A 22,496-nucleotide genomic window follows, 5' to 3' on the forward strand; every position below is an offset into this window, starting at 1 on the left:
CCCAAGCGGGGATTGGGGGCTGGCCCGCCGCAGGAGCCAGCCCGGGCGCTCTCCGGCAGCGCGTTTGCTCTGGGTGCGCGGCCCCTTTAAGAAGCACCCGCCCCGCCCCGCCCCCGCAGGCTCCGGAAGCACCATGGGATCAGCCGCACGGGGCGGGGCTGCCTTTCCCGCAGCTGGAGCCGCGCCGCCGGCGGCGGGAGAAGCGAGGCGCTCCGAGGGCCCCGTGCTCAGCCCGCTGGGGTGTGGCGGCTCCCCCTTTGCGGGGGGGGGCAGCGTGGCTGCGATGATCTGATTGCACGCGCTGGATTTTTGCATTCTCCTCCTCCTGCTAGGCGCAGCCTCCCGCTCCCCTCCGCATCGTCCATGATGGCGGAGCTGCAGCCGCTGCCCTGTGCAATGCGGCTCCTTTCAGCTGTCGCTCTGGGGGTGCTGCTGGCAGGTCCCTCCTCGGCTGCAGCAGGGGACGCCCCGCCTGCCAAAATAGGTAGGCGCGGCTCCTTCTCGCTGGAGAATGGAGGAGAGACACTGAGATCAGGACGATAGAAAAGATGAATGGGGCGCGGGAGGGGGGGGCAGGCACTGATCAGAAGAGGCCAAGGAGCGGCAGGGACCTAAGGCATTGGCAATGGGGGGGGGGGGAGGGAACCCAGCCTTGGAAGAACAGCGAGTGCTGAGGGCCAGGATTCAGGGGCATCAGCAGGACCAACAAGGGCTGCTGTGATCAGGGTGGTGAAGCTTTGCAGAGCTGTGGGCCTTCAGTGCTCGCCTGTCGGGGAGGGGGTGCAGCCATTGTTGTCGTTTGACCTCTATATGGACGGGGCAGCTCCAGCCAGGCCGATGGGGCCGCAGGTGCGTGTGTGGTGGGGGTGGGAATTCTGCGCCTGCCTGAGGCTTGTGCTTGGGGAGCACTATGCCCAGGGATGCCGCTCCTCGGGGCTGAGGTGTGTGGGTGAAGCTTTGGTAGCAGCGTTACCTGCCCAGCTCTCGCCTGTGCTGTGCTTGGTTCCAGGCAGCATGTGTCTCATCCTGAATCCACTCGTTTCACGTGGGGGGGGGGGGGTAAAAGAAGAAATAACTCAGAGCATTCCAGTTCTCAAGGGGGCTAGGGTGCCCCAGACCTGGCGAGCTGGGTTTGCTTAGTGCCCTTCGCAAGGGTCGTGTTTGTGGCCAAACTAGCCCTCGAGCTGCCAGGAGATTGGGACTGATCTGAGTGTCCCCCAGACAGCTGACCTATGACACATGCCCACAAACTATCTGCTCCTCTCCTTCCCCAGGTCAGGGCTGGTTTGTGGCATGTGTCCAGTCGGTTGTTAGCTGAATTAGCCTCTAGATAGGAAAGGCCCTCGGGCTGCTGATGGCTTGTGCTGATGCTGCTGTCGCACTGAGTGTGTCTGGCGTTTGGTAACTGACACCTCTGACCCTTGCTGTCCCCTTACATGGAGTTTCCCCCATCACTCAGGTTCCTCGTCCCTTCCCAGGCCTGGGGCCAGTTTTATTTTGATCCCAGCCTTCTTTCTGGCTCACTAGGAGCAGAGTACCTTAGAGTTGCTGCCTCCTCAAGCCCATCTCAGGGCCTCACATTACAGAGGCTGTGCTTTCTTGATCTGGTGCGGTGTGTGGGGATGGCCCATGCTTTGGGGTCCCCTCTATACATGCTGCGTTTCCCTACGAAAGCAGCCTCCTGCGGATGTGCTGCTCCGCTCTGTTGTAGCCGTGGTGAAAGCTGCGGGTACGTGCGTCGTGTCTAACAGGCCTTTTTCACTTGCCTCCCTCCTGGCAGCCGTGGTGGGTGCCGGGATAGGTGGCTCGGCAGTGGCCTACTTCCTGCAGCAGCACTTTGGGCCACAGGTGCAGCTAGACGTATATGAGAAGGGCAGCGAGGGGGGCCGACTGGCCACTATCTTCGTCAACAAGCAGCAGTATGAGAGCGGTGGCGCCTCTATCCACTCGCTCAGCCTCCACATGCAGGACTTCATCAAGCTCCTGGGTGAGTGCTGCCCCTCCCATCTGGTGCACACGGGGAGTGGGCAGGAACCCTTGTGTCCTTGCCCCTTCCCTGGAGTTTGGGAAGAGAAGGTTCTCCGTGCTGATCCTGCTCCTCAGGAAAAACCTGCTCCAGCCTGCAGAGCTGGGGTATTTGCAGCACAAATTCCCCTCCCCTCCAGACACCTAGGCCTCCACCTAGCTTAGGGGCCAGTCATGAGTGCGGTGAGGATGGGGGGGGGCTCAGCATCGCCAAACCCACCAGGTTGATGTGACATCCCAACATGATGAGCTGAATCCTCTTCAAAAAGGGCTGGTGTAGTCGGCACTCCTGCTCCCTGACCGCTCAACCCAAGGCTGGGCGTACATAGATCCTGGCATGAGCTGTGTCTCTCGTTCTGAGCTAGAGGGCTAAGGAGTTTCATAGATTCATAGATACTAAGGTCAGAAGGGACCACTCTGATCATCTAGTCCGACCTCCTGCACAGCGCAGGCCACAGAATGTCACCCACCACTCCTATGAAAAACCTCACCCATGTCTGAGCTATTGAAGTCCTCAAATCATGGTTCAAAACTTCAAGGAGCAGAGAAGCCTCCCTCCAGTCAACCATGCCCCATGCTACAGAGGAAGGCAAAAAAACCTCCAGGGCCTCTCCAATCTGCCCTGGAGGAAAACTCCCTCCCGACCCCAAACATGGCAATCAGCCAAACCCTGAGCACATGGGCAAGATTCACCAGCCAGATACCCAGGAAAGAGTTTTCTATAGTAAATCAGATCCCATCCATCTAATATCCCATCTCAGGGGATTTGGCCTATTTACCCTGAATATTTAAAGATCAATTACTTACCAAAATCCCATTATCCCATCATACCATCTCCTCCATAAACTTATCAAGTAGAATCTTAAAACCAGATAGATCTTTTGCCCCCACTGCTTCCCTTGGAAGTTTATTCCAAAACTTCACTCCTCTGATGGTTAAAAACCTTCGTCTGATTTCAAGTCTAAACTTCCTGGTGGCCAGTTTATACCCATTTGTTCTTGTGTCCACGTTGGTGCTGAGCTTAAATAATTCCTCTCCCTCTCCTATATTTATCCCTCTGATATATTTATAGAGAGCAATCATATCTCCCCTCAACCTTCTTTTAGTTAGGCTAAACAAGCCAAGCTCCTTAAGTCTCCTTTCATAAGACAAGTTTTCCATTCCTCGGATCATCCTAGTAGCCCTTCTCTGTACCTGCTCCAGTTTGAATTCATCCTTTTTAAACATGGGAGACCAGAACTGCATACAGTATTCTAGGTGAGGTCTCACCAGTGCCTTGTATAACGGTACTAAAACCTCCTTATCCCTACTGGAAATACCTCTCCTGATGCATCCCAAAACCGCATTAGCTTTTTTCACAGCCATATCACATTGGCAGCTCATAGTCATCCTATGATCAACCAATACTCCAAGGTCCTTCTCCTCTTCCGTTATTTCTAATTGATGCGTCCCCAACTTATAACTAAAATTCTTGTTATTAATCCCTAAATGCATAACCTTACACTTCTCACTATTAAATTTCATCCTATTACTATTACTCCAATTTACAAGGTCATCCAGATCCTCCTGTATAATATCCCGATCCTTCTCCGAATTGGCAATACCTCCCAGCTTTGTATCATCTGCAAACTTTATTAGCACACTCCCACTTTTTGTGCCAAGGTCAGTAACAAAAAGATTAAATAAGATTGGTCCCAAAACCGATCCCTGAGGAACTCCACTGGTAACCTCCCTCCAACCTGACAGTTCGCCTTTCAGTAGGACCCGTTGCAGTCTCCCCTTTAACCAATTCCTTATCCACCTTCTGATGTTCATATTGATCCCCATCTTCTCCAATTTAACTAATAATTCCCCATGTGGCACGGTATCAAATGCCTTACTGAAATCTAGGTTTCAGTAGAGTTGTCGGAGAGTGGCCAACAACCTGCCTTCTATGTTTGTTACACTCAGGCCCTATCACTCCCTCGTCCTGAGGGATGTCACAGCGCTCAGGACTGGGATAGCAGAGGGCCACGATGGGGGCCCTGTGGAACTTGGGCTTGGAAGAGTAGGGGCTCTGGGCAGGATCAACATCCTGACGCTTTACCCCATCCCCGCACAGGGGCATTTTGCTGTGGGCTCGCCATCACTCGGGCCCATCAGCAGTATCGGTGTATACAGCAAAGGCTTGTTGTCCTGTGGCCCCCGTGCTCTGGATGGCTGACTTCAGAGAGGAGGGTGAAATAGCTTCTCTCTCTGTTACCCTTTGCAGGCCTGAAGCACCGACGAGAGGTGGCAGGGAAGAGCGCCATCTTCAGTGGGGATCAGTTTGTCCTGGAGGAGACGGACTGGTACCTGCTGAACCTCTTCCGGCTCTGGTGGCACTATGGAATCAGCTTCCTGCGCCTGCAGATGTGGGTGGAGGAGGTGATGGAGAAGTTCATGAGGTATGGGACGGCTCGGCAGCACCTGTGCTTCTGGGAGAGGAGGAGTGGGTGTGGGTGTGGCCTTCCCCCTCTCAGCCCCAGGCCAGGTGCTATGCCCAATCCCCCACCTGTCACCAGGTGGCCAAGCTGAGAGAGGGCACGTTAGCCCTCCAGGCTTGGCACAGGGGCCAGGATGGATGTGTGCACTGCTTCTGACTCCCTTGCAGGATCTACAAGTACCAGGCACATGGCTATGCTTTCTCCAACCTGGAGGAGCTCCTGCGCTCGCTGGGCGGTGAGACCTTTGTCAACATGACACAGCGCTCTGTGGCCGAGTCCCTGCTGGAGGTGGGTGTCACGCAGCGCTTCATTGACGACGTCATCGCAGCTGTCCTGCGCTCCAGCTACGGCCAGTCGGTGCTCGTGCCCGCCTTCGCAGGTGAGGCCTAGCTGGCCGGGCCAGTGCTGCCTTCATGCTCTGCCCTGCGAGGTCTCCAGGAGCCTCGTTGGAGCCGGCAGATGGTGCTGCTCAGTGGACCTGGGGACGCTCTGGCATTGGGACATCTGAAGCCAAAGACAAGCATTTATCTCCCCTGGGAGCAGGCGTCCTGGGGAAATGCGTCCCTTCCGCAAATGGAGTCTAATCTCCCATATTCCTTTTCCCAGGAGCCATGTCGCTGGCAGGGGCTCAGGGCAATACGTGGGCTGTGGAAGGTGGCAACAAGCTGGTGTGTTCAGGTTTGCTGAAGCTAACTAAAGCCAACGTGATCCAGGCCAGGGTGACGGGTGTCTCTCTGCACAGATCAGGTGAGCCAGCTGGGCTTCCTGGCTCCTGCCTTCGCTGGGGGGAGGTTGAAATTGGGGATTGTATGTCATGGGCACTGTCAGCCTATGGGGCGGGGTCTGAGTCTGTAGGGCTAGGGGCCTCAGTGGGGCAGAGGTATCTCTAGGATTAGTGCATTCTCCTTTTGCCTCTAGATTGAGGGGCATGAGCAGAGCAATGAGGAAAGCAGAGGGCAGAAAATAGCAGGTCTGATGGCAGGATGAGGAGGGCTGAGAGAGGCCTCAGATTCCCTTCTCCTCTGCCTGCCCCCAGCCCTACCTTTGCCATTTCCTCTTGCTCTGCACATTTGCTCCTGTTAGGTTTGGGTGGATGCCTTCTTACTGTGCTGTCATGGTACTGTAAAGCATCAATGTGAGGGTGCTTGGGATGGGTCATGCTAAGAATGCCATACACAGGACAGACTGCAAGAAACAAGGCAGACACTCCCCAAAACTGGTGGTTTATTCTAGGGCTGTCAAGCGATTAAAAAAATTAATCGCGATTAATCACACTGTTACTTAAATAAATGGTATTCTATTATTGTTTATTTTCAGATGTTTTCTACATTTTCAAATATATTGATTTCAATTACAACACAGAATACAAAGTGTACAGTGCTCACTTTATATTTTTATTACAAATATTTGCACTGTAAAAAACAAAAGAAATAGTATATTTCAATTCTCCTAATATAAGTACTGTAGTGCAATCTCTTTATAATGAAAGTTGAACTTACAAATGTAGAATTATGTACAAAAAATAACTCCACTCAAAAATAAAACAATGTAAAACTTTAGAATCTACAAGTCCACTCAGTCCTACTTCAGCCAATTGCTCAGACAAACAAGTTTGGTTACAGTTTGCAGGAGATAATGCTTCCCACGTTTTGTTTACAATGTCACCTGGAAGTGAGAACAGGCATTCGCATGGCACTGTTGTAGCCGGCATAGCAAGATATTTGTGCCAGATGTGCTAAAGATTCATATGTCCCTTCATGCTTCAACCAATGTTCCAGAAGACGTGTCCATGCTGATGAGGGGTTCTGCTCGAAAATGAGCCAAAGCAGAGCAGACCAACACATGCTCGTTTTCATTGTCTGAGTCAGATGCCATCAGCAGGAGGTTGATTTTTTTTTTTTTTTTTTGGTGGTTCAGGTTCTGTAGTTTCTGCATCAGAGTGTTGCTCTTTTAAGACCTCTGAAAGCATGCTCCACACCTCCTCCCTCTCAGGGTTTGGAAGGCATTTCAGATTACTAAACCTTGGGTCGAGTGCTGTATCTATCCTTAGAAATCTCACAACCTTTGCGTTTTGTCAAATCTGCTGTGAAAGTGTTCTTAAAACGAACATGTGCTGGTCATCATCCGAGACTGCTATAACATGAAATGTATGGCAGAATGTGGGTAAAACAGAACAGGAGACGTACAATTCTCCCCAAGGATTTCAGTCACAAATTTAATTAATGCATTATTTTTTAATGAGCATCATCAGCATGGAAGCATGTCCTCTAGAATAGTGGCTGAAGCATGAAAGGGGCATATGAATGTTTAGCACATCTCGGCAAGTAAATACCTTGCTACACCACCTACAAAAGTGTCATGCGAACGCCTGTTCTCCCTTTAGGTGACATTGTAAATAAGAAGCAGTCAGCAGTTTCTTCTGTAAATGTAAACCAAACTTGTTTGTCTTAGCAATTTTCTGAACAAGAAGTAGGACTGTGTGTGGGCTTGTAGGCTCTAAAGTTTTACATGGTTTAGTTTTTGAGTGCAGTTATGTAACAAAAAAAAAAATCTACATTTGTAAGTTGCACTTTCACAATAAAGATATTGCACTACAGTACTTGTATGAAGTGAATGGAAAAATACTATTTCTTTATCATTTTTACAGTGCAAATATTTGTAATAAAAATACTATAAAGTGAGCACTGTACACTTTGTATTCTGTGTTGTAATAGAAATCAATATATTTGAAAAGATAGGAAAAGATCCAAAAATATTTAATAATTTTATAATAAATTTCAATTGGTATTCTATTGTTTAACAGTGTGATTAATCATGATAAATTTTTTTAATCACAGTTAATTTTTTTGAGTTAACCACGATTAATCGACAGCCCTAGTTTATTCTAATATTAGATTCACCAAGCTAGTAACGAGCTTCTGTAGCACCGTGCTGGTTAACCAGAAGCCAAATACCATCACCCTTAGGCATTCCAGCCCTTGGCTCCCTGCCAGACAACCAAGTCTAATGTAGTGAGGGGTTACTGAAAACCCATTTCACCATATGCAAGGTTCTACCAATCCCAAAGGATCAGATGCTTGCCTCAGGTCAAAATATAAATCCGATTTTACCCAAATATCACGCTGTCAGACAATCCTTAATAAACTAACAAAAGATTTATTAAGAAAAGAGAGTTATTGAATGGTTAAGGAATTGTATACATACAAGTGATTTTCAGTGTTCCTAGATCAGAATCATAGCAGTGAGGTGTTATCTGCTGGCTTGTAAAAGTCTCTCTGGAATCATCCCAAAAGGTTAGAATCCAAATGCAGCTTAGATATAAAGTCTGATAGTCTTTCCATGCATTTTCCAGGGTATTCCAAATCATTGTTTGGAAGATCTAAGTCTCATGGCTTAACTTTCCCTGTTCAAAGTTCAGCAGACTAGAGATGAAAGGATCAGCCAGAGGTTTATCTTTTTAGCTCTCTAGCAAGCTGACAAGCCTCCTCACAGAAATTGTCACAGCAGGGCTTTCCTCCAAGGAAGAATAGGCAATGCAGGTATTTTGTGGACCACTGCTTTGAAGTTAATTTTCTCTTTCCTATGCATACACAGTTAATCTAGTTATACTATAAGACAACAGCCAATCATTTGTTATAACAGAAATAGATAAGCTGAAGACAACATACGTAATATTATTAGTTCCCTGCAGTGTTTCAAATCTTTGATCTTAAGGTTTACTGAACGCTGTACATAATATAAGGCAATGACGACATGAAAGGGAATTAGCATCTACAAACTAATTTGGTTACATAGTTAAACTTCTAACAGGACACAGGTACTCAGACAAACACATTTAGCATCTGCCCTTGATTTCTATTACTACAAATGAATGAGTTGGTGATTGCTGGTCTAGTACATCTCTTTGTAATTCACATGAATTGTCCTGATACAATTGTAATGCCTCTAGTTCATTACCCCTCTATGGGTCTTACACAAGTGGGCTGCTCTGCCAGTGTCACAATCAGACTGGCCTCTAGGGTGAGACTCCGATCTGACTCCCACATGGTTTTTGGCACTGCCTCCTACTTCACTGGTGCCCTTCTTTTGGCTGTGGCTGTCTCTATTGAACCAGGTTTCAGAGTAGCAGCCGTGTTAGTCTGTATTCGCAAAAAGAAAATGAAGTGAACTGTAACTCACGAAAGCTTATGCTCAAATAAATTTGTTAGTCTCTAAGGTGCCACAAGTACTCCTTTTCTTTCTGTTGAACCAGACCAAGCTGGCTGTGGCTGGACAGGTCTATGACGAGGGAGAGATGTGAAATGGGAGGCTGCAGTGCAAACTTCTCACACCAAAGGGTGCAATGAGGCTAGCGTGTGGATCCAAACCTCTGCGCTGAGATACCAGCATCTCTGTGGCAGTAGGTGTTTCTCCAGTCTGTGCTGGGAGGGAGACTGTTACCCCATCCCCATCTGCTGCCATGGGAATGGGAATGTTTATTGATCGGCACAGTTAGTCTCCTTTGCTCAGTGACCCCATGTTGCCTGACTGCTCTGCCATCTGCCAGGTGACACCCTAGGACTGGAATTGGGGCATGGTGGGGGATACAGTGGGAGTCTGGGGGGGCTGGGCTGGACTGGAATAGCAGGGAGCTGCAGGTCAGCACTGAGGTGCTTTGGCAGAGCTGAGGTGGGCTGCAGGTCAGGATGGCGGTGGGGAGTGTGCCCAGTGCTTTGCCTGGCTAAGGTTTGTGCTTTCGGTGCCCCCACCTTCCGGAGCGCTGAACCTGATGCTGTTGGCAAACGATGCTCTGGGCTGATGGCTGTTCTGAGTCTCCGTGCTGTCCCTTTGCAGACGGGAAAGCCCTGTACCAGGTGCACTATGAGGATGACGAAGGCCAAGGCTCAGCCTTTTACGACATGGTGGTTATCGCCACGCCGCTGCATTCCAGCAAGAGCAACATCACCTTTGAGAACTTTGACCCCCCCATCACTGACTTCCCAGGCTCCTTCCATCCCACCATCACCTCCATCATCCACGGCTACCTCAACTCCTCCTACTTCGGCTTCCCTGAACCCAAGCTCTTCCCCTTTGCTAGTATTCTCACCACTGACTCCCCTGACCTCTTCTTCAATGCCATGGACAACATCTGCCCCATCAACATTTCGGGCACCTTCCGACGCAAGCAGCCCCAGGAGGCCGCCATCTGGCGGGTCCTCTCCAAACAGCCCTTGGACAAGCAACAGCTGAAGACCCTCTTCCGCTCCTACTATTCAGTCCAGGTGACAGAATGGCAGGCCTACCCCCACTATGACTCCACCAAGAGCATCCCGCCCATCATCCTCCACGACAACCTCTTCTACCTCAACGGTGTGGAGTGGGTGGCCAGCTCCATGGAAATGGCTGCTGTGGCAGCCAAGAATGTGGCGCTCCTGGCATACAACCGGTGGTACCAGGACCTGGAGAAGATTGACCAGAAGGACTTGATGCACAAGATGAAGACTGAACTGTGACACCAGAGGGCTGCTGGGGAGCTGGCCAGGAGCCTCTTCATTTACTAGCCTACTGAGGGTTTATCGTTGGGGGAGAGACCACTGGATTTCTGGCCGAGAGGAAGGGAGGGTCTGACCAATGAGGTCCTTGTATGTTGTTCCTTCAGTAATGCCGTCCCTGCACCATGCTATGGAGCTAATGCCAAGTGCCCGCTACAGGCATCAATGCTCAGGCTTCCTCCCTACCCAGCTAGCACCAGGGAGGGGTGAGGAGGGAACCTAAGCTCATTACCAGGGAACTGCCAGCCAGGACCCATTTCAGATCCTAAGTCAGGCTGGGGCTTTGAATCCTTAACAACGGCCAGTGCTGTGGATGGGGTGGAGGTGGGATGTGCAAATCCATTCTCTGCTCACTTACCTTCTGGGACTCGAGTCTGGGATCCCATGAGACTTTCAAGGGGTAAGATATATGATAACAGCAAGAGCAGATATGGGGTCTAAAATACTTCGCCACGTGCCTTGGGCCCTGACCCCTATGGGACCATGTACCATGGGCACAGATCCAGAGATGGATATGGACCTTCTAGTATGACCCACCTGGCAAGACCCGGCTATCCTATAGACCAGGGCTGAGTCTAGGCAGTTGCCTGGCCCCAGCATTTCCTGTGCAGGACTCCCCTGGCTGGCAGTGTAGTCACACTCCTTGCTCTAGCTGCTGGGGTTGTCATCAGTCCTTGCAAGGCTAGTGCTGGAGCCAGCGCTCAGGTCTCGGCAGGTATGTGGTTCTCCAAGTCTGTGCTGTGAGTCTGTTTGGCTAGTGGGTCCCTCTCAGCTTTTCACCCAGAGCTGCTCTCTTGCTTTGTTAACCAAGCCCATCAGCTCCCGTCTAAACACAGGCAGGCAGGGCAAGGACTGGGGGGAGCTGCCAGCTAGAAGGGCCAATGCTGCAGCAGTCACAAGACCCTCTCACCTCCCTCTCTGTACATGCATGATGTCCGAACCCCTTTCCCAGCGATAACCCTGACCCCTTTGGGCCTTGCTAGCCTCTCTAAGCCCATGCATTGGGGACAGATTGAACACACACTCAGAAAGCGCTGTAGCAGCTGGCAGGTTCCCTGGGGCAGAGGGATTGATGCTCAGTCTAAGACTGGTTTTCAACCTTTCTTGAGTCATGTCCCCTGAATCTTAAAAAAAACAACCAACAGCGTGAAGCCGCCCCCTTACAAAATGGGACTGTCCAATGTAATCTAGGGGTCATTAATACATTGATTCCAATAAAGGGGATCCTACTTGAAATAAATCAGTCCTTTGGTCCTGCTCTTCCAACGGGGCAGAGTCTAGAAAACCTTTTAAAAGCGCGTACCTTAATATCCACCCCATGTTCAGGGCAGTATTTCTCAGTTTCAGCATTGAAGACCCCGTATGCCCCGTCACAACACGCACTGAAATTTGGCCCAGATGCCCCTGTCATACAGGGATGGCTGGGCCAGATTTCAACGCCTGGCATGACCCCATGAGAGAGGGGAAAGGCTGGCCGTGCTGCCTAGAAAGCTTGACGTGGGGCGCCTCCTGGCTGAGAGCCGCTGGTGAGCTAGTGAAAGCTCTCCTTGCCTAGAGCCATGTGGCTTCAACCACCAGCTCACGGCGTCCCTGTGGCCCCTGAGGAGTTGAGCTGTTCGGCTGGATAGGCCCTGTGGTAACATGGAAACTGGCCAGCAACATCCCCAGTAGAGGGGGGCTGAGGAATAGTTGTCGGGGGGAGTTCAGTTTTTGGGACTAGAAGAAAAGTATGAGCACCCCCTTCTGGCTCCTTGAGGAATGGCCGGCCCCACTGCGGGAGGAGGGCCTGTGCACTGGGGCTAGTGCGCCAGAGGAGAAGTAAATGCCAAGGAGTCCTGTTAGTTTGGCTAAGGAGCCACTGCTGCAGGTTGGGGTGAGGGATGCCCTCTATTGTCAGCCTCCAATGCCATCTCTGAACTACAGAGCAGAGCAAGTAATTGCCCCCTGCCAACCACAGCTCCAGCAGGGCCAAGGCACTAGGGGCACTGCCTCTTTTCTGACCTTCCCCGTTAAAACTCCCAAGCTATTTGGGTCGGTGGCTTGCTTGCTGTGCCGGCTCTTGGGGAACAGTGACTGAGGTTGGAATGGGGTGGTGGCTGTTACCCCTTCCTTGGGGGAGAAATACTTTCCTCAGTAGAAACAGAGGGAGTTAGTGGTCTGCACTAGGACTGCCTGGCCCAGGGCACTGGCCAAGCCTCCCCACCTCTCTTTGCCTCAGTTTCCCCATGTGTACAAGGGGTAACGCAATAGTGGCTGTGAAGCTGAGTTGGTCAGTGTGTGTGAAGGGCCATGGTGCTGCTGAAAGTGAGCCTAGCTCCCCTCAGGCTCATCCTGCAGACACTGCCACTTGAGCCAGGCCCAGCCAGATTTTGTCTGTTTTTCAGTGTCCCCTCCCTGCGCTCTGTGAGGGGGCAGTAGCAGGGCCTGGTGCCATTGTTCTGTTGGTGGATGCAGCAGAGGGCATTGGAGGGGCTGGCAAAGGGGAGATGGGCTCTGATCAGCCAGGGGAGGAGGGATTGACACTCCGAGGGTGCCAAGGGGCAGTCCTAGTCTAGTGCCAGGAGCCAGCCCCTTCCTCATGCTGCCTGGCTCTGTACCTGAACCAGGCTTGCCTGGGGTGAGAGGCTAATGCTGTGCCCCCATTCCACTCCCTGTCTTCTGACCCCATCCTCGACCTCTCCTGCCCTGCTCCTGGGGGGCTGGTGTGTGCTCCATGCATGGGTAGATGTGGCAGCCTTCTCCAGGGGGCACTGCCCCTCCCCAAGGGGTGATTTCTATGGTGGGCTTCTCACTTGTTAACACACACAGCCCTTGGAAGGCAGAAGAAGCCCTTAGGCCCTTGGCAGCCAGCCAGGCATCCTGCTCCAAGCCGGACCCTGCTATCAGGTGTTACTAGTGGGGCCAGGACCGGTCCCAGTGGCACTGAGATAAGGCACGTTCCTCACAACTGGGTGCAGCCAAACAGGAGTGGCAGGGGCCAGGGAGCCTGGAATTTCAAAGGCAGCATCTGCTGCTTGGGGCTTAGGTTCAGCAGATGTGCCCCCACCCCAATGATCAGCTGCTGGCAGTGGCCCACAGCAGCCCTGGCTTGTGCTCTCACTAATACCTGACTAGGTCAGAGAGTTGTGGAATCGGCTGCAGTGAGCTGGAGTCAGGGTGCATTGTACTCACCATCAAATACAAGCTCCCCCTGCAGACCTGGGGCGTGTGCAGGGCTAGCCTGGCCACAGACTGGATCTCCTGTGCCGGCACTGCTGGGAGCAACAGGCTGCCCCATTCTAGCAGCGGGGAAATTAGGCCAGGAGCAGCTGCCTCTCCCGGCCTCTTTGCCTGAGGTGGTTCGGGACCTGCCCATGAGATGTTGCTTCCCTTCTGGTCATGCTGCCTGGCCGCGAGAAGGGGCGGCCCCTTGGACTTGGTGGGACAGTTAGCCCGAATGGCTGTGCAGCAATGCGAGTGCATGGACGCGAGTTCAGAACTGAGTGACTGCTGAGCAAGGGGAGCAGGTGACAGGCGGCAGCCGACGGGGCTGTCCTGAGGAGCATGGGGAGTGGGAGTGGCAGCCTTGGAGCCCTGGATGGCAGCCACCTCCATCTCCCCCTCACCCCCATTCTTCTGCTTGAGCTAGCTTGGGGCGAGGGTTGCAGAAGTGTCTTCCTTGCAGGGCCCTGCTGCAAGCTGCAGAGCTGGCATGGCACATTGGGGACCCCAAAGAGCAGGGCCCTGTGGCAGTTGCTCATGCTGGAGGCCAGAAAGGGATATGTGGGTGCAAAGGGGCAAATCATCTCTAGTCTAAGCAGCTGCCTCCTTGCTTCAGATTCCCCATCACCACATACACAGTGCTTGTGCCTTGACCACCTCTCCTTGCGGGAGAGGCTTGGTGGGCAGTGGCTGGGGCCCTTGCCAAATGGATTCAGCAAGTGGAGGAGGCTGGTTAGACAGGAGCTGGTGTCCATACACAGAAGCTGGCGGTTTGGTGCTGCCAGCATGGAGTGAGGGTGAGAGGTCCCTCTTGTCCTCAGAAGATGCAGGTGCAGCCCACGGCAATGGTCTCCATGACCATCTTGTACTCCTTGTGGCACCTCTTCTTCTTCCTGCGGGTCTTGGCTCCCAAGCCCTCAGGGGGGTGGCAGAGGAGCCGGCGGACGGGCAGCTTGCTGTAGATGGGGACGCTGACAATGGTGCGGTCCTCCTGCATGGTGAAGGGGTTGATGCAGCCGGTGCAGAGGCACTGCGCCTCTGGGATGTCTGCTGGGATCCGCGTTGGATCGTGGTTTATACTAGAGAAGAGGGGGAGCGTGAGGCTGACAGAGCCTGTAGGGGAAAGCGGGGATGCGGGCAGGAGTGCAGGCCACTTGCACACGGAGGCGCCTTGGACGAGTGTGTTTTTGTGAGGGCAGTGCCTGCACACAGGGAAAGGGGGAATACTTGCCACTATAATGCACACGGAGAAATGAGCCTGCACCAGACTCTGCCTGTGCATGGGGGAATGCCCATGAATGGATTAATGGGCACCCATGTTGCAATGCCCATACCTGGGGGAATGGGTTCGTATAGGGCGATGGGCACATACATGCTCAGGGATGCAGATCACTCACCCAGTGCAATCACTGCCAAATGGAACAGCACCCATAGGGGTTCCCCACTTGGTTAGTGCCCACTAGGGCTCACAGGTGAGTGTCTAAGTGGGGTTTCCTTCACAGCGGAGCCCTGCCCTGTTCCTTTGTGGTGCTGGCGAGAGCCCTGCCCTGGGAGTGCCAGTCCCCAGGAGTGCTTTGCCCTGCAGTCTCACCTGTAGGCCCACGGAGACAGACTCCTCTTATTGGACCTCCAGAGTCTCAGGTTGACCTGGCACTTGCTGTCGGCTGGCTCTGAGCTGTTCTGCAGCTGGTTCACCATCTCCCGGATGCTCTGTTCATAATCCTCCAGCAGGGTGTAGGGGCTGTCTGCCGCTGAGGCCATGGAGTTCCCCTTCAGCACGGGGTCGGTGCCAGGTGCCTGTGCCTCCGGCAGCTGGACCTCATCCCTAGCCGATCCTTTCCTCTTTCCTTTCGCTCCCTTGCTTTGGTGCTTGGGTTCGGTGGCAGCAGCCCACGCGAAGGAGACAGAGAGAGCGCAGAAGAGAAGCTGAGAAGGAAGCCAGGACAGGGCATGACTCTCCAGGCACTGGCCAGCATTGGGCTTCCACCCAGTCCATGGTGGGCTGGGGCCCTTGGAGGTTATGTTCAAAGGGAACAACGTTCTATCATAGGAATTGCCAAACCTACTAGGGCTGGAACGTCCCAGAGGGGCATCAGTGCGGGGAGGCAGTATGGGATCTAGTGGTAAAAACAGGCTAGGGCAGCAGGCCTCTTGTATTCCATTCCTGAGTGCCACAGCCTTATTGAGTGACCCTGGGCGCGACCTCAACCTCTGTGCTTCAGTAAAGTGGGGCAAGTGAGACAGGTTCTCCTTTGTAACAGGCTCACAGGCAGGGATTCCAGCAAGGATCTGTCTGTGGGGAGATTGCCCAGTGAAATCTAAGCTCCTGGGTGGCGTTTCCTGTAGGCGTATCCTGTAAGGTGTCAGCCTCAGGTGCCCACTGTGCTGGCTGGGTACTTGGGGCGGCTGGCTGGCTGAGCCTTGCTCCTAGTTACCAGCAGCTGGCAGCGTTTCTGGCTTGCTAGTGGGGAGAGCCCGATGGTGGCAGTTCCAAAGTGAGGCTGGCTGAATAGCTGCTTGTTGCAAGTGCCCTGAGTGTTGCAATGATGTAGGGGGGAGGCCGTTTGCAGAAAGTCAGGACAAACTCCCTAGTAAGCTGGACAGGCTGGGAGGAGGGGACTAGCCCCCATGTCAGGTTGGTTTATTAATGGGATAGAAAGGGTTTCTCTGTTTTTCCCTAAGGCCAATGCAAACAGAGCTTTGGTCTGTTTATTTCCTAAGCCACTGTTTGCAGGGCTGGCATGGCAGAGACCTGGAGGAGGAAATGATTATAGAGCAACAGCGGCCAGTCTAGCTTCGCTGGTGAAATGCAAAAAGATAAACCCACCCTGAAAGTCAGTGCTGAATGCACTGTTGTGCCAAAGGCTGGCAGTGACACAGGGATGTGTGTTGATGCACATCTGCAATTCCCACCCTGATGGCATCTCTAGTGGGCCGCTTGTTGTCATGAAAAGTGGGGAGGGGGATTCTGGGTGTTGTATCTGCAGGTGGGCGGATCTACAGCAGAACATTAGATCAACTCAGCTAGATGACTTGAGTGTGTGAAGGATCCACGCCCCGAGCCACGTCGTTAAACCAACGTAAGTCCTGGTGTAGCCAGCGCTAGATCGACGGATGAGTCTTCTGTCGACCTAGCCACCACCTGGTGGGGAGGTGGATTTGCTGTCATGCCGGGAGAACCCCTCCCATCGCTGCAGTACACTGAAGCGTTATGCTGTTGCAGCGTTCTGACTGGAGGCTTAGCCTGGGATACTCCGACCCTCTGGAGCCACTAATGCAAACCCTGATAGGGCCAGCGCCCCCACCCCCAGGGGAGGCTGACTGAACCCTCATCTCTTGGAGGGAGATAAAGTGAGCTGTGTGCAGTTTCCTGTGTCTTCAGTGCTAGTCCCTCAGCCCCAGTCCCTGTTTCTTGTGTATGGGTGTTATAGCCACGCTAGGAGAAGGTATTTCTGTCCCCCCCCCGCCCCTTGACTAAAATACCCTTCCCCTCCCCAGCTTACTGCTGCGCTTTGTTGGGTGGACTATTTGTCTGCTCCCCAGAGGTGGCTGCATTGCTGTAGGGAACCTGCATGTTTGTAGGGCTTGCAGACCATTTGGGCTGAAAGGTGCGTTAGAGCAGAAATACTGAATAATGTAATCATTAGCCAAACCTTCCTGGATTTCCTCCCCCCGTGGCCCCTTGTGTCTCCGTCTCCCCAGCACTCCATTCCTTGGTTGTTCCTTGTGGTGGTAGGGGGCTGCCAGAGTACCTGAGCCCCCAGGGACTGGGCTACTGAAGTACCTGCCCTGTGCCCTGTAAAGATTCCATTCTCCAGGCACAGTCCATGACCTGAGTTGTCTCTCCTCTGCCTGTCCGTGAGCCAGTGCTTTGCCCTTTGGCCATTCACCTCTGCTCCCTCCCTTCCTGTCTCCGGCCCACTCACAGTGCAGGGCTCTGTGGCAATGTCTCTCACACTTCTCCCTGCAGGAGCCTGCTCCATCCTTAAAGGGCAGGGCAAGCTTCCCAACAGCAAATTAAGCCACTGTTTCTACATACAGTCCCCAGTTGCAACTGGACATAGGAGTCTTCTTCACTCCTTGTCCTAAACTCGTGGGACGTGACATTGTGTCCAGATAAACAGCTGCCATGCCCCACCCCAGAGGTGGTTGCATTTCATTGCTGGGTGCCATGATTCCTACATGTGTCTTAGCTTGCAGAGTGCTTGGGATCCTTGGGGTTGAAAGGAGCTCTCTAAATGCAAGTTGTTCTCCAGGCAGGAGCTCTCGCCCTGGCCCTTTTGCACTGGAATCTCTGCAGCCCACAGGCTCTGTGGCTGTTTTGTCCCAGCTATGCCAGGCGTGGGGAGCAATAACTCATCCAGGCAGAGCGCCTGTTTCCAAAGCAAACAAACCCAACCAGCCCTTAATAAACAGAGTGTAAATAAAAAGCACCAAGTTTAGTGAAAGCAGCCCAGGCACCTACCAGGGATGGAGCCCAGTCCATAGCAGAAGGTGACTCGGAGACTCCTCGCCGCAGTGTGACAGGAACAGGATGAGCCAGGCGATTTAAAAAGGAAAGCACCAGCCCCTAATCTCTGCAATGCCTGGGGGTGGGTCTGGCAGCACAATGAGCTTCCCCCAGGTGCCAGCACGGGTGTTGACAGAAGGGACAATGGCTGATGTTGTCTGGTGCTGCGGGCGGAATGTGGGCTCCCCATGGTCCATGTGCCCTTTGCTGACAGCGTGAGTTCACGGGCTGTGTTTGCTTAAATACCTGCAGCCCCAGCAACGGGGAAGGCTGAAGGCAAAGTCCCCTGGGAACACTTTGGAAAGGGTAGATCATGCCATGCAGACTGGCTGTGGTGTGCATGGTGCAGGCTGCATAGGGCAGCGGCAGGAACACAGGGCTGGGAGCAGGTGCCCTGAGTTCGAGTCCTGGCTCTGGACACTGCGGCCATGGCCCTTCCCGGGATGTGGAGGCTTCTCTCTTGACCGAGGGTTTGGATTCAGCTGATGAGTAGTTAGTGGATGGTCTCATCTGGAAGCTGTTCGGTGGCCTGTGTGAGATATTGGGGGGGGGGGGTCACAGCTCAGTCCCTGCTGCATGGGAAGCTGCACTGCTAATGGCACGGTATATGTCCTAAAGGAGAGATGGCTCCTGGTACATGGCACGGCTCGGGAGCTTGGCTGGCCAGCTGCTTTCCTCCTCTGACGAGTGGAGGTCCCAGAGCAGCAGCCCCAGTGTTCCTGCCGAGAGGTACAGGGCTGACTGGTGAGAGTTGCAGAGAGCTGGCTCCAGGCCTTCCAGCCTTGCCAGCTCAGGTCAGTTGAGGCAGAGAAGTGGCTAGGTGGCATTTTTGTTCACTTCCACCACACATCAGTGGCTTCTCTGAAACCCTGCCCACCCCTTCCCCAGGGCTTTGCAGAGACTGGAGTGGATCTGCCTGAGGAAATGCAGGTGTTTATAGGGCACAGCTGAAGCCTGCCTGTGCACCCAGCAGCAGGGCAGAGGGGCTGGGCTGGGCTGAGCTGGCTTTGGAGCTGGCGGTAAGCAGCACCCATGCTGTGCTCTGGACCATTCTGGTTGTGGCAGCACACAAACACACACACTCATGGTGCATAAGGGCTGGAGCCCTACAAGAATCATGCCAGTCTGTTTGCAGGGGGACAAGCAAGGCAGAAGTGTGGTCCCCAGGGACCTCAGGCCAGAGAGTATGGAAAGCTGCCCTGTATCTTCCTTGGTGAGTTTAAAACTTCCCAGAGCTGGATGATAGATAAAATGTCTAATGCTAACCACAAGGAGAGGGTGCACCCTCTTGGCTGTGTGACCCAGTGAGAAGTCTTCACAGCCCTTTTCAGGAGGAACTGGCTTGGCAGGTTGTGTGTTCATGACAATTGTATCAGTCTATGTGTTGTGCTGTGCAGTGTGGCCAGGAGTCCCTTCCACCACAGCTCCCGCCAGGCCAGGAATTAGGGCCTGAATCTGTACCCTGGGTGGGGCAAGTTTTCTTTCCCTCTACAAGCCTGAATCTGGTTTCCAGCCGAGCAACTGCTGTGTGCAGTTGTCATGTCTAGGTTTTGCCACAAGATGGTGCTGTCCTAAAGCCAAATGGTTTGATACCCGCTGGCGATCATCCACAGACTAGTGTGTGTGCTGGAGAGCAGAGGTGAGCTGCTTCTCTGTCCCTTGGGGTTTCCCTCCTCCTACCTTCCCTTCTTACCCACACCCCTAATGATGATAAGAAAGAGCTGAGGTGCCTCAAGCACCTTTCACCCCAGCACTTTCCCAGCTCCAAGTGGACCTGGACAGAACTGGGCCCCCCATTGCTTTGCTGCGGACCCCGACTGCTTCGAACCTTGTAACAACGGCAGGGCTGGAACCCAACTAGCCTGCTCCCAAAACACAGGCTGCGGCCTTTGGGCTACAAGGGACTCTCCCAGCCCCAAGCGTTCAAGGAGGCAGGAGATTTTATCAAAGCAACATGTTTTTTCTTTGCCTTCCAGTTCTTGAGCTGCAGTCAGGTCACGTGTTCAAGTTTTTCTCCATACCCAGGAGGGCTAGAGCCAGCCAGGGTCCTGCTGCGTAGTCCTCTCTTACTGCAAGGCACACAAGAGCAGAGGGGACTGTTAATACAGAGCTGGGTCCCATATCAAATGTCCCCAAACGCTAGAGTCTGAACTCCAATCAGAGCCAGACTTTGTAGCGGGCCCCTCTGCCTCTAATGGGCTGAGCCAGGTGCCTGAATCTAAACACCCCTCAATCTGGAGTGCTGCAAAATCTGGGGCTCAAACCCTTATCTAGCCCAATGGCTGGCAGCTGTTCTTGGTCATCAGCGGGTGACATGTCAACTTCCAGGTGTTAGCACTAGGTATCTACCAATAGGGGATGCTGCGGGAAGGTCACCGAGGAAACAGTCCCCGGGGCTGCAGTGCACTCAGGGATTTGGCTCCAAGTGCATCCTGTCTCTAACACCCTGATGCTTGTGGGACTAGCCCCTAGAGGGTCCACCATATGACCCCAGACCTCCTACCACCATCCCTGTTCCAGACCGCTCGAGGAGGAGGTGTTTGAATGGGCTGCACCAGAGTCCAGGAGGGACCCACCGCTGGTGCCTTGGGATCACATAGGGGCATAAGTTCCACACCCCACTGCCCAGGGCATGTTCCTAGAGCAATGCCAGAGCCTGCAGCCACTCTGTGGTCATCTGCGCCTTGGGAATACTTGGGATGCTTTTGCAGCGGCAGCAGTCTGGATTGTATCAACACTTGGATATGCTGTTTACACATGAGAGAGGCTCAGAGGCATCTGCGCTGGGAGCCAATTACCCGGTTTTGATCTTTTTTGGTGAAAAGGAAATGAGGGCTTTTCAGACATGGCCAAATTTGATAAGTTGGGCTGGTGATTTCTCCCACTCTCCTTAAAGAAGAAAAGGGGCCATTTCTCCTGGCCGCAGTCAAATCCTGGCTCTGTGGGAGGGGTAAGCTCTGGCGACCACTCTCCAGCCAGGGCTTCATCTTTGGCACTGCTGGGTTGTGCTGGCTGCTGCTCTCTGCACCCGAGCGAGCGAGAGCAGCAATGTAGAGGAATGGGCCAAGTGTAGGCCTGCTGCAAGCCAGAGAAACTTGGGTGGAATCATAGCTGCTTATGCCAGGACCAAAGTTGGCCCAGCGTCTGCAGGGAAAAGTGTTGGAAACCCCAGGGTGATGTTTAAAACTGGATGGGACAAGGCATGGGTGAGGGTGCAGCAGAGCTGAGCCCAGCCCCAGCAAGGAGCTGGACTGGATGGACTCACAGGGCTATTCCACCACTGCGTTCTAGGAGGGAACCCACTTCTGCCATCCGGCGCCACTGCCCCATGACCAGAGCAAAGAGGACATGGGCCAGGAGCATTCAGCTTTGCAAAGTTCTGCTGAGACCTGCCATTGCCTGTTGCCCACTCACCATTCCGGAGGTGCCACCAGACTCCTGGCAGTTACTCTCCCAGGCCGTGCTTAGCCGCCCTTGTCCTGCTGCACACTCCATCGCTCCCAGCTTGCTAGGAACTGCCAGACTGGGTCAGACCTGAGGTCCATCTAGCCCCATATCCGGTCTCCAAGAGCAGCCAGCACCCGCTGCTTCAGAGAAACAAACCTAGAGAGGGCAGTTATGGAGTAACATGGCCCCCTGGAAAGTTTCCTTCTACCCAATAGTTAGAGATCAATGTGTGCCCCAAAGCTGGGGAGTAAGATCCCGGTCAAAGCTCTTGTTTGTTTTAATTTGTTTACATAAAATTATCCCCATCATCACCCACTACTGTGATTTCCTAGTTTCTACCCATTCCTATTGACTTTCCATGTGCCCTACCCCACCCTGTGGAAAAGCTGTTGCTGCCTTTGAGGTCGCCATGGAAATCTGATAAAGTGCGGGTCCCCGTGGAAATCAGCTAAAATTACCCTTCTGAAAACAAAGAAACAACTTCAAGAATTTTAATGAAGATAGAGGAGAGGTGAAGAAACAAAGTCAAGTGTGCATCTCCCATGCTGTAACCCAATTTGCATATTGCCTGTGCTATTTGTTGTTTAATTTAGTGACAGTCCATGGTGAGATCCACATCTGGGTTCTTGTTCTATGTTTCAGGTCTGTGATCAAACTAATTTCACACACACACACACACACTCTGTGCTTAGAATATCAGGGTTGGGAGGGACCTCTGGAGGTCATCTAGTCCAATCCCCTGCTCAAAGCAGGGCCAATCCCCAATTTTTGCCCCAGACCCCTAAATGGCCCCCTCAAGGATTGAGCTCACAATCCTGGGTTTAGCAGGCCAATGCTCAAACCACTGAGCTATCCCTCTTCTGAAGAATCCCAAAGCACTTTACAAATAGTGTCTACAGGAATCACTCACCCCCACTACAATGCAGCCGTCCCTAGGGTAGGATGTAGGATGCAGCAGCCATTTTCCATCAGGAATGGCCATTTTGAGGAGGGGAAGTGAGGAATAACTTGAAACTGCAGGTGAGGATTTTAGGGAGGTGGAATGTTAATGTGGTAGCTGGACTTTGCCCAGGGCACTAGGGTTTCCACTCCAGCTCTTACACCAAACACCATGGCCTTTTCCCCTGCCCCTTGCTACCTAGTGAGTTCTGAGATGGTCTAGCCTGAGAGGATATGTGACAATGGAAAGGTAAAAGTCACCATCCCTCAAGGCGAGGGAGGGGCCAAAATCAGGCCCCCAGGTCTGAACATCCCATAACTCTGGGGACATGCAGATCCAGATCTCCTCTCAGGCCTATCCCCTGAGCTGGGCCCAGC

General features: G+C 53.0%; 2 protein-coding genes across 2 annotated transcripts; one reads left to right on the forward strand and one right to left on the reverse strand.

Annotated features, from left to right (window-relative positions):
* On the forward strand, window positions 1-10,303 carry PCYOX1L (prenylcysteine oxidase 1 like). Its single transcript, XM_038411943.2, has 6 exons — window positions 1-484; window positions 1,781-1,987; window positions 4,277-4,451; window positions 4,658-4,869; window positions 5,097-5,237; window positions 9,324-10,303. Exons 1-6 carry the CDS (start codon window positions 364-366, stop codon window positions 9,980-9,982), a joined length of 1,515 nt encoding a protein of 504 aa, XP_038267871.1. The 5' UTR covers window positions 1-363; the 3' UTR covers window positions 9,983-10,303.
* Window positions 10,304-10,428: 125 nt separating this feature from the next.
* IL17B (interleukin 17B) lies at window positions 10,429-17,858 on the reverse strand. Its single transcript, XM_038412809.2, has 3 exons — window positions 17,688-17,858; window positions 14,814-15,148; window positions 10,429-14,301 (listed from the first exon to the last, which is right to left on the reverse strand). Exons 1-3 carry the CDS (start codon window positions 17,706-17,708, stop codon window positions 14,040-14,042), a joined length of 618 nt encoding a protein of 205 aa, XP_038268737.2. The 5' UTR covers window positions 17,709-17,858; the 3' UTR covers window positions 10,429-14,039.
* Between the last annotated feature and the right edge of the window lie 4,638 nt (window positions 17,859-22,496).

This window comes from Dermochelys coriacea, chromosome 8 (assembly GCF_009764565.3).
Source record: "Dermochelys coriacea isolate rDerCor1 chromosome 8, rDerCor1.pri.v4, whole genome shotgun sequence".
NCBI lineage: Eukaryota > Metazoa > Chordata > Testudines > Dermochelyidae > Dermochelys > Dermochelys coriacea.

Coding starts and splice junctions, on each gene's coding strand:
- IL17B (XM_038412809.2), bottom strand. CDS start 17,708: ATGGACTGGGCTCCATCCCTG. Junction 15,149..17,687: donor TGGACTGGGCTCCATCCCTG/GTAGGTGCCTGG, acceptor CTTCCTTCTCAG/CTTCTCTTCTGCGCTCTCTC. Junction 14,302..14,813: donor CTGTCTCCGTGGGCCTACAG/GTGAGACTGCAG, acceptor CCTCTTCTCTAG/TATAAACCACGATCCAACGC.
- PCYOX1L (XM_038411943.2), top strand. CDS start 364: ATGATGGCGGAGCTGCAGCCGCTGCCCTGTGCAATGCGGCTCCTTTCA. Junction 4,452..4,657: donor GTGATGGAGAAGTTCATGAG/GTATGGGACGGC, acceptor ACTCCCTTGCAG/GATCTACAAGTACCAGGCAC. Junction 5,238..9,323: donor TGTCTCTCTGCACAGATCAG/GTGAGCCAGCTG, acceptor GTCCCTTTGCAG/ACGGGAAAGCCCTGTACCAG.